This window comes from Ornithorhynchus anatinus, chromosome 12, assembly GCF_004115215.2.
Source record: "Ornithorhynchus anatinus isolate Pmale09 chromosome 12, mOrnAna1.pri.v4, whole genome shotgun sequence".
Lineage (NCBI taxonomy): Eukaryota > Metazoa > Chordata > Mammalia > Monotremata > Ornithorhynchidae > Ornithorhynchus > Ornithorhynchus anatinus.
The window spans coordinates 29,601,456-29,616,404 of record NC_041739.1 but is presented as its reverse complement, the minus strand read 5'-3'; the positions used below and the strand labels follow the sequence as shown (position 1 = coordinate 29,616,404).

Here is a 14,949-nt window from a genome sequence, read left to right as displayed (position 1 = left end):
TGCTCTTCTTGTTTTCTTGTTCCCAAACTCCAAGGTAGCCGGTCTTCACAGAAGTAGTTCCCAACTGAAAAACAAAAACTAAAACAAATATTCTCCCACATGAAACAACTCTCCCATGCCAGACAAGACATGCGGAGGTACAATTATTATAATATTTGGTGACGGTTGGCCCGAGGGTTTGGGATATTGTAGGTATTCAAGTGAAAACCTCATTCTCCATCCTAATGTATGCAAGGCACTAGTGACTAATAGTGGAGTTTGTTATCGACAAGGAGAGATTTTTGAGGTTTTGAACCTTGTAGTTCAGACTCCTTGCTAATGGCCCAAACATCTGCTCTCAACTGCCGACAGACTGAAATACTCCACTCCACTTTGTGCTAAATTCAGATTGTGGCTGGATATGTTGACATAGTTCTCTGAACAGGAATGGGTGACTCTGTTAATGTCTCTCTTTCGGATGGCAGGTTTCCTGAAGAGCCCAGTTCAGAGCCCTGAACCAAGTGAGAGAATCATGCCCAGCTGTAATTGGTTAACTCTACCTTTTTCTTCCCAGTTAGTTTCTGTGAATAGGCTTTCTTCTGTATTTTGCAGTGAAAAAGCTTTCTTTAAACTAAAGAAAGTGGTTTGTTTATAATGGTGAGAGAGGAGATCTCCATGTGGGGATCTTCGTGATTGTAAGGTAAATAGGGAGTCATAGGGAGTGATGCCGGAGTGGAATGGGGCCAGAGCTTCTTGCATGAACCTGGGAGTTAGAAGGACTTGTGTTTTAATCCTGGCTCCACCATTACCTGTTGTGTGACCTTGTACAAGCCACTTAACTTCTCTATGCATCGGTTACCTCGTCTGTAAAATGGGGATTAAGACTGTGAGCCCCATGTTCAAACTAATGATCTTGAATTTACCCCAGCGCTTAGTACAGTGCCTCGCACCTAGTAAGCACTTAAAAAATACCATAAAAAAACTTCCTCCCTGCCCTCCTGCATTTCCCTCAGCCACTGCAGTAGAGTAAAATCTTGTGTGCAATGAGAATCATAGCAGGAGTGATCAGCCCTTGGAATTCAGCCCCTGGAGAGGCTGGGTGAGGGGAAACTATATCTGGTTTTTCCACATCACTGTCAGAGCACCATGTTGGATTGGCCAACAGTCTGAATCAGGAGTGACATTGCTCCTAACCTCATCCCCAATTGTTTCTAGAGAACCTGCCCTCAGAGTGTACTACAAACTCCCTGTCCTTTCAGGTCCTGGCCTAGCGATGTCCCCGCCCAGGTCCTTTGAGAAGTGCATGGCTTGGTGGAAAAAGCACAGGGCAGGGGATCAGAAGGCCTGGATTCTAATCCTCAGTCCATCACTTGAATGTTGTGTGACCTTGACAAGTCACTTAATTTGTCTGTGCCTCAGTTTCCTAATCTGTAAAGTAAGGATTCAATACTGGTTCTCTCTCCCACTTAGACTGTGACTCCCATGTGGGGCAGGGACCTCGTTTGATTGGAGAAGCAGTGTGGCTCAGTGGAAAGAGCATGGACTTGGGAGTCAGAGGTCATGGGTTCTAATCTTAACTTCTCTGTGCCTGAGTTACCTCATCTGTAAGATGGGGATTAAGACAACCTGATCACCTTGTATTCCCCCCCCCAACCCGCCCCAGTGCTTAGAACTGTGCTTTGCACATAGTAAGCACTTAACCAATACCAGCATCATCAACATCACTGTATTATATCTACTAGTGCTTGGCACATAGTGAGCAGTGAACAAATATTACAATTACTAGTGTCATTATTTCTCCACCTGAATGTTCCTGCAGTGTGGAGAAAGACCAAGCGCATCATCATTATTATCATCATCATTAGCAGGAGCATTTACTGAGTGAGCACTTCCAGGTGTGAAGTCCTGTCCTGGATGCCTAGTGAGCAGAGCTCACAGAACCTAAAAGAATTTATAATTAAATGGACTGTAAACTTCCTAGCCTAACCAGAGGTCCCATTTGGTTTTTCTGATCCCTCTTCCTTACCCACCCCAAGCCCCACTGGATCTCATTCCTTTTCTCCCCTGGTGGTATGATTCAAAGTGTTTATTTTGCCACTATGCACTACCCATTATTTAACTCTTAGCTAACTGTTCTTGTTGATTTCCTATACTCCCCCTGTCAATTTTTTTCTACCTGAATTTTCTCTATCTTCCTTAAATTTTCAATGGAAACCAAAGAGATGTCTTTTCCTAAGAGTATAACCCTTTCAAATACAATTAAGCTAGAGAGTCAAATCAATACAAAACACATTATTTAGTAGAATAACTCAATTTTCCTGGCTTTAGAAAGTATAGCACCTTTTTATGTTTTGTTTGAAGAAAAATAATTATGCTATCCACTCTGAAGACCTTTTCAGATTTATTTTGTATTTCTTTATTTTAAAAGAAAAATGTATTCCAAAAGGTAATATTGGAATAATTTCCTTTTTAAGAAATAAATAATATAAGATGAATCTCTCCAGGTCTTTGAAGTGGACAGCATATTTTTCACCAAATATGTAAAAATAACAAGGCAAGATGAAATTCAAAAAGAAATTAAAACACTGCTTCTCAATGATACATCTACATTAAATCAAAATTATTTTGCAATACGATTTCAAAAAATTTTAAATTAAAGTTCTGCAACCTGGGAAATATTCCTATGTATTCCACTATTGTTCATTCAAAAGTATCTTTCCTAGCAGACCCTAGCTCTGAGATGTATTCCACTATTGTTCATTCAAAAGTATCTTTCCTAGCAGACCTAGCTCTGAGGAGTCAGAAGTTATCAGAGATCTGTAGAGTGCCAAATGAAGATGGCAGGCTCCAGTGGAAAAGAAAAATGGATTTTGAAAACCAGAGCCTTTTAAGTTGAAGTTTTAATGTTCTTATTTTAAATTAATATAATTTATTTTTCTCTAAGCCTTAATAATAGACTAGAGAGCCCATTTAATGTCTGAACTTTGCTTTTAAGAAAAAGTTAGGATAAAGCATTGATTTTGTTGTTTTGGAGTTCATTTCCAAATCAGTTTAAAATTTTTTTCCCAGAGTCATCGAGTGTTGACAGATAAAGGACAGGCCCTATCTGCAAATCATCATCGTTGTCATCATCATTCTCATTATTAATGTCCACTGAGAGTCTGTGTGCACAACTGTATGCCTACTGTGTGCAGGACACTGCAAAAGGTGCTTGGGAGCATGCACTGGTTAGAAGTAAAAGATATAATCTCAGCCCAGAAGGAGTTTACAATCTAATGGAGGAAACAAGCAGCCCAAATCACAACATAAAATAGTTAACATAGTAAGTGTATTCAAATGACATGATATTGCTGAATTATAATAATTGTGCTTACTACATGCCAAGCACTGTTCAGAGTTTTGGGGTAGATACAAGATAATCAGGTGCCACGAGGAACTCACAGTCTAAGCTGGGGGGAGAACGGTTATTGAATCCCCATTTTGCCGATGAGGAACTGAGGCACGGAGAAGTGACTTGCCCAAGGTCACACAGTAAGTAAGGAGCAGAGCCAAGATTAGAACTCAAATCCTATAACTCCCAGACCTGTGTTCTTTCCTCAAGACCACATTTCTTCTCAGTGTGGCCTAATGGAATATAGAATGAATCAAACTAAATTAATGAATATAGATGAATTGAAACAAAGTAGTAAGTTCCTCAATGACAAATCTCCATGTTCATATGGAAAAACAAAATATCTGGTCTCATTAAAGTCAAAAATCTTCTGAATTAAGAGATGAAGACAAAGCAAGAATTCAGGAATTCCAAAAACAGGTCCTGACTCTCATTTCAAGTACTTTTTATGGAGTTGCTGCCAAGATTGAACATCTAGGTGCATGCTTGTTCTATTTGGTGTGGGTCAACATTTAGATACCTTGTAACTCTTGGTGATTGCGTACTTCTTCACAAATACCTTCTCGGTGATATTCCCACCTGACAAGGAGTCATGAAAATGGAGTCCTTGAAACCTGGTATAAGAGCAAATGTAAAACCTGATTATTGATTCCCAAAGGTCTAACTCAAACTAAAGATCATATATATAAATGATAAAGACAAAAATAGGTTAACAAACAGATGGATAATAATAATGTTGGTATTTGTTAAGCACTTACTATGTGCAGAGCACTGTTCTAAGCGCTGGGGTGGATACAGGGTAATTAGTTTGTCCCACGTGAGGCTCACATTTAATCCCCATTTTGCAGATGAGGGAACTGAGGCACAGAGAAGTTAAGTGACTTGCCCACAGACACACAGCTGACAACTGGCTGAGCTGGGATTCTAACCAATGATCTCTGACTCCCAAGTCCATGCTCTTTCCACTGAGCCATGTTGCTTCTTCGTGGTTGGATGGACGATTAGTAGAGGGGGCTGCTGAAGCAACCTGACTGGGGAGGAGGTGGGGTTAATCGGAAAAAGCCACTTGGAGAAAATGCTTAATGGAGGGCTTTGTAGGAGAAAAAAGGTCTGGTGGCTATGAAGGAGTTTTCCTTTCAGGAGGAAGTGACTGGTGATATGGAAACCAGAAGATTTGGGAATGAAGTTGCAGGCAGTGGTTAGCTTGGGAGGAGCGAAGGTTGAGCTGGAGGGTATTGGGAGATGAGTGTGAGTAGGTAGCTAGAGAGTTCTAGTATGTGGCAATTTGGTTTGCTCTTGAAAACATAATGGCTCAGCAGATAGATCTGGGTCTGTGAGCTAGATTCCCAAAAAGAGATAAAGCAGAAATGTTTAATGAAAACTATGCTTGGAAGCTCCCATTCATCTCTCCTTCCCTTCAGATATGGCATCGCTTCCTTTGAACTCTGGTTGACTGCCTTTTCTTGGGGACCAGGACCCGAACGAATACATTAAAAAATAATGTGGGCTTTTTTGTGGAGAGGGATACGTGATAAGTGCTAAAATAAGTGGTAGCAGACCCTTCTGGGTGGACCAAGATCCTATTCTTGTGTAATTGGGAAATCACCTCCTTTTCTTGGATCATTTCTTCTGCCATCCCAAACCCAAAATGTCTGTTTTCTCCTTAATGGGAAATCAGTATAGACACAACAGCTCACTCTATTCTCCTTCTTCAAAACTGTGCAAGATTGACAGGTGGCCAAGTGCCACCGGAAGAATCTAGACCCGTTTTCTTTCACGGGCTGACATCTTCATGCATCAGGAAGCATAGCAGGTAGCAGCATGCTGGCCAGATCTCAACGGTGGCATCTATCCATCTCCTAGGGGATGTGGAAAGACTCAACTGAACAGTGGTGGCAAAGGCTCCTGCCACATCCGTTTATGAAGTCCCATTGGCAGCAGTGGCTGGAGGATTTGGATGAAAGCACATTAGCAGTCTTCCAGCTGGAACAGCAGAATGGAGGCACCAGGCGGAGGGTGACAGGACAGCTCGTGGTATCTTGTTGAGAAGAGATGACCGGCTGGAAGCCCGCTGAGCTCAGGGGGAAATGCGAAAAGACAGCTTTTCGAAACCAGTCCACGCTGCCCAGGGGTAGCCCAAGGGATTATGGATGCCATCTGCTGGTTTTCCCCAGAACTGAACAGACAGACTGACCATCACCCCCTTTCTGGACCATGAACACTGCGGCCGGGAGAGCAGGCCGGTTCGGCGGCAATCGGGAGAGAGTTTGCTTTCTTCCAGTGAAGACTCTGTAAAGATCAGGATACAAAGGTTCAAAGTCAGAGACAATCCCTCTAGGGAACAAACCCAACAACATAGCTTGGATCTATCCTTATGTGCCTCTTACACCACACATGGATAGGGTGCAATAGTACATGAATAGGGTAGGATATTACCATTTTCTGAAAAATAATATATTCTTTCTTTCTCCCTCTCTTCGCCTTCTCTCTCTCCCCAGTTATCTTTCTCCCTCTCTTTCCCAACTCTCACTCTCTCCTAACTTATCTTTCTTTCTCCCTCTCTTCCTCCCATCCCACCTCTCTTCCTCTCTACACACATGTACATAGGCACAAACCAGTTCTATTTCAGTCCTAGGATTCCAGTGGGAAAGAACAGGCAGAAAGACAATGCATCTTTATGCGGGGTTCCAGGTAGGATAAAGAAAATGGAGCTTCACCCCATCAGTCTGTGTACAGCCATGCTGACCCAGCTCAGTGGCTTCACACAGAACCACTAACCATTTCTGACACCACCAAAGGAGCCTGCTGACATGAGAGATTCACATCCCTGAATTAGTCTTTGCGGCAGAGCTGGGTTGAAGTCCAGTTCAGTCATTTACCACTGTCAGCTACAGAAGTTTGTACACTCTGTTCACGAGATACGTTGAGTGGCAGTGTATGATCTCTGTTTTAGTCTTGCTTAGATGCTTGTGGCTGCTTAGTGGGGAGCCTGCAGCTATTTGTGTACAAAAATTGTAATGAAGATGTGCACAATTTGAAATGAAATATGGAGAATAAGGGAGAAAATCCTGATGAGAGAATAGGATTCATCCCTATCTTTGCTGGTTAACTTTGACCTAGTCGGAATCTTTTCGTCCTCCTTAACTTCATTTTCTTTTTTACCACTGGGTTATTCATTTCAGAGTGGAGCTTGGGCATCCAGGTTAAGACATATTCAAAGAATCAGGAATTTGATTATTAAAGAGCTTTTCCCTGATTAACACTGGGAATGATAATTATGATACTTGTTAAGCGTTTGCTATGTGCCAAGCGCTGTACTGAGTAGTGGGGTCAGTACAAGATAATCAGGTTGGACACAGTCCCTGCCTCACATGAAGCTCAGAGTCTAAGTAGAAGGGACTAGGTTTTTAAGTCCCATTTTGCAGATGAGGAAACTGAGGCACAGAAGTTAAGTGACTTACACTTCATAATATGAAGTCATATTTGAGTCACAATTTGCCTGCAACATGCCTGGCTTATATTCAGTCTCCGATGCCATTCTGTTTCTCTTTGGTTGTGAGCAGGAGTGGTAGCCCTGCAAATAATGATCCCACCCACTCTCCTTGACTGTGCTATTTGGTCCTTCCTCACTGTTTCCCCCCCATCCTATCTCCCCTAAATGGGGTGCGGAGGTGGCGCTTTGAGGCAGTCCTTGGCATCTTGCCTGCCCCAAGAAATCAGATCATTGGTAAAGGTGGATGGGACATTTTGAACAGATATCATTGAATGGTGCCATGAGAAAGAGGAAAGAACAGCATTGTCTGCATTGTTAGTCAGCTAAGCGGCAACCTGCACCTGCAGGAACGATTCCTCATATTTATCTGTTATAGAAGAGATGTATTTGCTTCAGACTGACTCCCATTAACACATCCAAAGATTTGAGAGAATGGTGGAGGAGCCGGTGATAAATGGCCAGGCTTTCCAAAGTTTCTTAAGTTCCATCTAGTGACAGATGGTCTGTTGGTACTAATAGCTGGCTGCCTTGACAGTATTTTTCTGCGGTTTCTGCAGTCCCTCCAGTGTACTCTGCTTCCTAGGAAAAAACCTAAGCCTCAACCCTCCTTTTTGGAGGCTGTTTCATCCACACTGCTACATGAGAGCATATGCAGGTCAGGAAACTTTTAGGGTGGCTGTACTGAGAACTCTTGACCAGCCATGGGCTGGAAGGTTAATTCCAGTCTACCTACCAGCCAAGGTGTAAGGACTCAAGACCCTTTGTAGGTCTGGAACTTATTGAGGAGAGGAGAAGCTATCCAAGTAGCCTAGTCCCAGGGGATTCCCAAACTCTGATAATTCTGATTGTCGTTTAAGCACACCAAATCCTCTTACCCTTGCTCTGCTTTGTCAGGCCAATTTCTCTAAGATAAAATATAAAATTGAAAATTTTCATTTAATGAGTAATATTGTTTAGGCCCAGCTGGAGTAATATCATTAGGTAGAAACAGACCTGAATTCTTTTTATTCTCATTTTTAATAAATAGTACTTGTTAAATGTTTACTATGTGCCAAGCACTGTACTAAGTGCTGGGGTAGATACACGCTAATCAAATTGGACGCAGTCCATGTCCCACGTGAGGGTCACGGTCTTAATCTCCATATTACAGATGAGGCAACTGAGGCACAGAGAAGGGAAATGACTTGTCCAAGGTTTCAGAGCAGACAAGGGGTGGAGACGGGATTAGAACCCAGATCCTTCTGACTCCCGTGTCTGTGCTCTGTCCACTAGGCCATGCCTTTGCCACCTCACTGGCTGGGCATGGGGAGGCTAACCTGAGCAGAAGGAATTACACTCCTTCTCCTCCCTCAGCAGACTCTCCCTAAGATAATGAATGGAAACAGTAACTTCAAGGGCATATTATAGCAATAAAAGCTTCCACATAGTTGTGTACCATGACATGCGTGGCAGTGATATATGGGAGTTTGGTCATCAATCCCAGGATATGTAATGTTAAGGAAGGTGGTGATATCTTTACTTGTTTTTATTCACCGTTGTAATCTAATTTCTCTCTCTAGAAAAGATGTAATTATTTCTTTTTCCAAATGACTCTGGAAAGGCAGTAGCAAAACAAGGCACAGCCAACTCTGCTCTTCCCCTCTGATGCTCTTCTCCTGAAGGACCAGGGAATTATGGCTGTTGAGCAAGTGACCCTTGTCAATAGTTTTTTTGTCAAAACATAATCAAGAAGATGTAAATTTGAGCTCATTAGATGGTGATCAAAGTCGACTTTGTAGTTTTGGAGAAACGACTGGGAGTATTTCAATCATGCTCATTTAGGTTTTTCAGATAGAAGAAGATTCAATTTGTTCATTTTTATGCATTTCCCGACATCAGCTAAAATTGAAAGGGACTTTGAGAACCACAATCAAGAAAATATTACTTGGCGGGGTGAGTCCTTGGGCACATAATGACTCCAGGAAAATAACTCTGGGCTAGAAACCTCCCCGACCTTCCTGATGCCCTACCAGTTGTTGCAGGGGGTTCAACCTGACCTTCACTCCTGTGGCAGTGGGGCTTGGCTCCTGCCATGTTGAGTAGAAAGAAGGGAGATGTTTAACAATCGGGCAGTTCCCCTTGGGCCCAAGAGCTTCTGAGGGTATGGCATTGATTCTACCACAGTATAACTGTATGAAATGGAAATATTGAAAAATCCCCTGCCACACCGGCCTCCAAGTGGAATCGCAGAGAAAGACCAGTTGTCACCGGGTTTCAAATCAAACAAAAAGAAAAAGAAAGAGAGAAACAGCATGGCCTATTGGAAAGAGCACGGCCCTGGGAGTCAGAAGACTTGGGTTCTAATTCTGACTCTGCTACTTGCCTGCTGGGTGACCTGTGACCTTGGGCCAGTCACTTAACTTCTCTGTGCCGCAGTTACCTCCTCTGTGAATTGGGGTTTAAAATTGTAAGTCCCACATGGGATATGAACTGTGTTCAACTGGATTAACTTGTAACTACCCCAGTGCTTAGTACAGTGTCGAACACAGTAAGTGCTTAGCAAATGCCATGTAAAGAAAGAAAGGGAATTGACTGATTCACCCTGAAAGACAAACTCCTTGCAATTTTTTTCCCCAGGCACCTAGGCGAAGCCCGTGACCTTTCAAAACCCTCAGTGGTGCCAGGGGCTGGAGAGGGCAGTGAAAATTAATTAATGATTCTGACCAGTTGGAAATGTTGACTCCAAAAAAGGAAGATAAAATGGGAAGCATCTCTTAAGTGGATTTCTTGTATTAAAATGTTTTCCAGGACCAGGTCTCCCAGCATTCACCACCACCCACTTAGTCAACACTTGCCACTGCTCATCTTACCTCTCCATTTCTTCAACATCATTCAGCCAATTCCCCCATGTAGGGAAAGGAGATATTTTCCCTTGGTCCTTCTTGTCTGTCTTAATATCAGATCCTTCTTGAGATCTCTTGGGGAGATGCTCTTGTAGCTTCCTGATTGGTGTTCCCTAGGTTACCAAGTTCTTGATCACCTCCAGATTCCCTGGAAGAGATGCTGGTCTAGCTTCCAGACTGAGGTTGAGGTTTCCATAGATTACTGAGCTCAGGACCACCCTTAGGATGCCCACAAGGAAGATGCTATTAGATACAACCACCCAGATTGGGGTTCCCTAGGTTACCAAACTCTAGATCACCACTGTAATCCTCTGGGGAAGATGCTATTATGGTTTCCAGACGAGGGGTCCCATGAAAAGCAGCGTGGCTCAGTGGAAAGAGCCCGGGCGTGGGAGTCAGAGGTAATGGGTTTTAATCCCGGCTCCGCTGCTTGTCAGCTGGGCAAGTCACTTAGCTTCTCTGTGCCTCAGTTACCTCATCCGTAAAATAGGGATGAAGACTGAGCCCTACGTGGCACAACCTGATTACCTCATATCTACCCCAGTGCTTAGAACAGTGCTTGGCACATAGTAAGCGCTTAACAAATACAAACATTATTATAGGTTACCAAACTTTAGCTCCATCACCTTTGCTTGACTGAGAAGGGTTTGAAAATCAGATGGTTTATGTTGAGGCAAAGATTTCCGAAGTTTTGGATCAGAGGCAGAAAGCACAGCTTCCTATTTCAGCACCTTGCTTTTGTCTCTTCCACTCTCCAGTCTAATGTGTTGTGATGTTCACATCTGCAGCGAACAAACGTAAGTCCTGAAACACTTGACCATGCATTATTTTGCTGGTGGATATGAGTCCACCAGGGTAGGAACTGAGCAAAGTTACATTAAAATGAACAAATTGAGGTGCAGTCTCTAAAGTCTATCCTCCCAATATGTCTTGTGTTTTTCTTTTAATGATCATCAGATATATTTGATGCCTCTGAACAGGAGTGAAATGGGGCTCTCAGTTTTGAGGACCTGGTGGGCTCCAGCTGCCTTACCAATGCCAGGCCTTTAGCACACTTAATAATAATAATAATAATAATAATAATGAGGATGGCATTTGTTAAGTGCTTACTATGTATCAAGCACTATTCTAAGCACTTAGAACACGAGCTAATCAGCCCAGTCTCACAGGGCTCCCAGTCTTAATCTCCATTCTACAGAAGAAGTAACTGAGGTACAGAGAAATGAAATGAGTTGCCCATGCTCACACAGCAGACAAGTGGCAGGGCTGATATTAGAATCCAAGTCCTTCTGACTCCCAGGACTGTGCTATTATCCCCTAGGCCATGCTGTGGTCTGATTGGATGGGGGAGGGGTTTCTGAGGCCTAAAGCTCCCAGCATTTCAGCCACTCTGACCGGACAGCTGGAGAGGGCCACAGTTTACGCCCGACCCCAGAGGTTACCAGAAGATTGCCATACTGTGGGGTCCTCCTTAGTGTTCAGTCTGATCTTCTATCCTTTCTGCTTAAAGCTGACTCTTCACCTCTCTTCCCCTCCTGTGTCCCTCCAAACAGGGTTGATTCGGAAATGATTCTCTCCATTTTTTATGAGTCACTTAAAGCCTTTCCTCGCTAATGCCATCTATGAATTCTGTTCCACATTGAATTAGCGAGAGAAACAAAACCACAAGTGTTTCTGCTCAGCTTGGCGGAAGGTCTGCCATCCTCAAAGGCACCAGAGATGGCCATTTCCGATCCCACGGTCCGGTCCACCGTCTTCCTTTCGAAGAGGCCACCCATTCTGCTGTGTTGGAGCTTCTCGGAGGATGTTGTCTGATGGTCGGTTTGTTTTCTATTCCAGGTCGTGGAGACGAATTTAGTGGCTTTTGACTGTCACTGGATCATCATCAATGAGGTAACGGAAACTAAACCGTATTGTCTCGGGCTTTTTGACATTGTTTTGACTGGTCTTGATTTTGCCAAGAGGAAACAGGATGGGGAGCGAAGTCTCGGCCTGCTGTGGGGAAGCTGCGAGCAGCAGTAGGCTGACGTTTCCCATAAAGGGCTCCCTAGGAATAAAACCAATGAAAGCCTCTTCCCGCTGTGAATCCGTAGGCTCTTTTCTTGGCCCGAGCTGCAGGCTTTGGAGCCTGTCCTTTTCAACAACGCAGCGTTTCTCTGTGAGCCCAGTGAACCCTCCCCCGAGGAAGGCTTGGGTTCCATTTATATTATAATGTTGCAGCTAAAACTTTTATCTACTCCCCCTTCTGGGCACTAGGATTAAGGAGTGAAATGTATGAATATGGATCAACGGAAAAGTGAAGTCCGTCCTCTCTACGAACAAACGCATCTATCTACTTGTCAAATCCAGGGAGAGCTTTTTGCAAAAACAGTTGATGAAATGAAAGGGATATTAGAAAGGAAAAGCTTCCAAATGAGCTGTGCAGAGAAGCCCGGGAATGAGAATCCAAGGGTCAGTGAGCAGGGAGCTCTAGATACAAAGAGTGCTAATATGAACTTTCCTTAACCTATTGCAGTAGTCAAGCGTTTTCTACATTGTCTAGGAAATACAATCTACCACTGCAAATGTAGATCCTGTTTTGCATTAGCCCTGTGTTGATAAATTAATCTCGAGGCACTGTCGTGCCATTTGAAGAAATCCAAAGCGCTTGTGAATCTGTTTTGGATTTGTCACACCTTCTGGAAACAAGATTTGTCATTTGATTTTTATTATTTAAATTAAAATATGCTAAGAAGATGCTGTTTTCTTTGCCAAGAAAACACAGCTCTATTGTACCACCTACTTGTCGAACAAAAGTATGTTGCCGAGTATCTATGATGGAAGATATTCAGAGGCAGGGACTAATGTTTCAGCTTTGACTTTAGGAGATCTGCTCTGCTCCCTTGTTACTTTAGGGTGGGTTGGTTTTTTTTCCAGTTTGGGGTCCTTTCCAGTTCCTTGTCTGTTATGATGAAGAGTAGGCCCCACAGTCTCCCTTTTACAAATCAGAAAGTGAGAGTTGCAAACTTGAATTTTTAGAGCCCAGAAAGCATGCTACTAAAAGACGATCACTTGCTTACATAGATTTGATCCAAATCAGTCATATTTATTCAGCGCTTACTGCATGCAGAGCACTGTACTAAGAACATGAGAGAGGACCACACAGCAATATAACAGGCACATTCCTTGCCCACAATGAACGAGCAAATCAGTGCCATGATCCCAGTATTTACCCACCTCAGAGTTTTGGTAAATACCCCTCTGATGTTGAGACCCTTTTCTGAGCCAATTTCTGTTTTCCTAATTACCTCCAAGTGTCAGAGAAATGGCCACCATATGTTTTCAGCCTCAAGTACACTGACACAACTAGTGACTCTGAAACTCTAGAACCAGATCCCAGGGAGGGAGGGTGACCCAGGTGAAGGGATCAGGGTGAGAAAGGGGTCACAGGCAGGAGAGCCAAGAGTGGCACCCAGATAAAAGGTGAGTTTGAGAGCAGGTAAGCATTTGACATGGGAACTGGTAGATGAAGAGAGCCAATACATAAGATTAAGATACAGGGGTGAACCTTGGTAGGGAATTTTTATTTGATGTGGAGGGAGATGGACAGCGATTGGAAGCTTTTTGAGGAGTGGAAGAGATGTGGACTGAGCCATATTGCAAGATGGTGATCTGGACAGCAGCATGAAGCGTGGTCAGAAGAGGGAAGGGTCTGGGAGATGATGAGGACAAGGATGATGATGTTGATGATGATGGGATCCCCATCTAAAACAACTGACAAACCTCAATGCTGAGACTTCAGGACTAAAAACCTGTATGAAGGAAATGATCATAGCCTTAGTAGTTTGTGCAATACCACTCCACTTCTCTTGTCCTTGCCATTTGTGTTCCCTTTGGGGCATGAAGAAGCAATGAACAAGTAGGTAGGCGGGTACAGCAAGTTGTGAAGCACACACAGAGGCTGTGTGCATGAAGGATCCATTTCCAACTTGGGTGTCCTCAGCATAGCGTTGATACTGTGCCATAAACCATAATTGGCAGAGTGCCTCGGGATCCACTGCAATCTTTGGTAGTTATATTAGCTAGCCCTATTTCATTCATTCAATCAATCAATCATCTGTGTGCAGAGCACTGTATTAAGCACTGGGGAAGAATACATTAAACGTGGTCCATGGCCTTCCCAAAAGCTCACAACTAAAGAGTGAATGGGATTAGCCCCAGCAGGCATTCCCCTACTTCAGTTTTATTTATTGAACACTTACTGTGTGCAGAGTATTGTACTAAGCGCTTGAGAGATTACACTATATAAAGATATATTCCCTGCTCACAGCGAGTTTACAGTCTAGAGGGGAGACAGGCATTGATATAATATATATTAATAATTAATATACTTGCAGGGCCGGGGATCCTGATCCCCAGAACCATGTTCATTACCCCAGCCCAACAGCAGGAAGACCAGTGAAGAGAGACCATTAGTCAAACTGTGATTTAATTGCCGGAGCGTTGGCAATTTGGGTGAAAAGAGGTGGATGTGGGAAATATTTTAGAGGAAGAAATTGTCAGGGTTTATCAGGGGAGTGAATATGAGAGCTGAAAAGCAGTGGGGAGTCAAGGCGGCTACAAGGTTGCGGGCTTCTCGGGCAGGGATGATGGGGTTATCGACAGAGATGGAACGGCGAGGAGGAGGGAAGTTAGGAAGTTCAGTTTCAGATATGCCAAGTCTGAGCTGCAGGCATTATCTATCTTTATTAGACAATAACAATAATCGTTATCATCTAATTGTATTGACTTCTTCTGTAGATGTATTCATTGATATAGAGAGGGGTCCCTCTGCTGTTAATAATCTCAAAAACACACTGCTATATCAATAATCATTTTGACAGTCCCTAGAAGTCAGGGCCAAAAACCATCTGATTCTCATGAAGTCTCCTCTTGTTAGTAAGTAAAACAAATCTTACAAATGGGACCCACTTGTCATTATGCACATTTTTCTCATGTTTGAGAGGAATTATAAAAAGGGTATTAAACGGCCACTGACCACCAAATGCTAAGTGTACTTGTCCTATTTCCCTTGGGCTCAGGTATAGTTGGGAAACTAAAAACCCTACCAGGAGCATTTGTTTGACTCTCTGAACATGAATCTACCTGCTTTCTTTGGGCTGTAGCTATTATTCCATTTGCTTCTTTTGAAGTAAGTTATGAAGAGTTATTTAATTTTATTACAA

At 43.2% G+C, this 14,949-nt stretch overlaps 1 protein-coding gene across 1 annotated transcript in view; it reads left to right on the top strand.

The window, feature by feature from the left end:
* GRID2 (glutamate ionotropic receptor delta type subunit 2) overlaps positions 1-14,949 on the top strand; it is an 873,695-nt gene that overhangs the window by 593,936 nt on the left and 264,810 nt on the right. Inside the window, 1 exon segment of the mRNA XM_029076869.1 lies at positions 11,585-11,638. Within this exon segment, the coding sequence (XP_028932702.1) occupies positions 11,585-11,638 (54 nt within the window).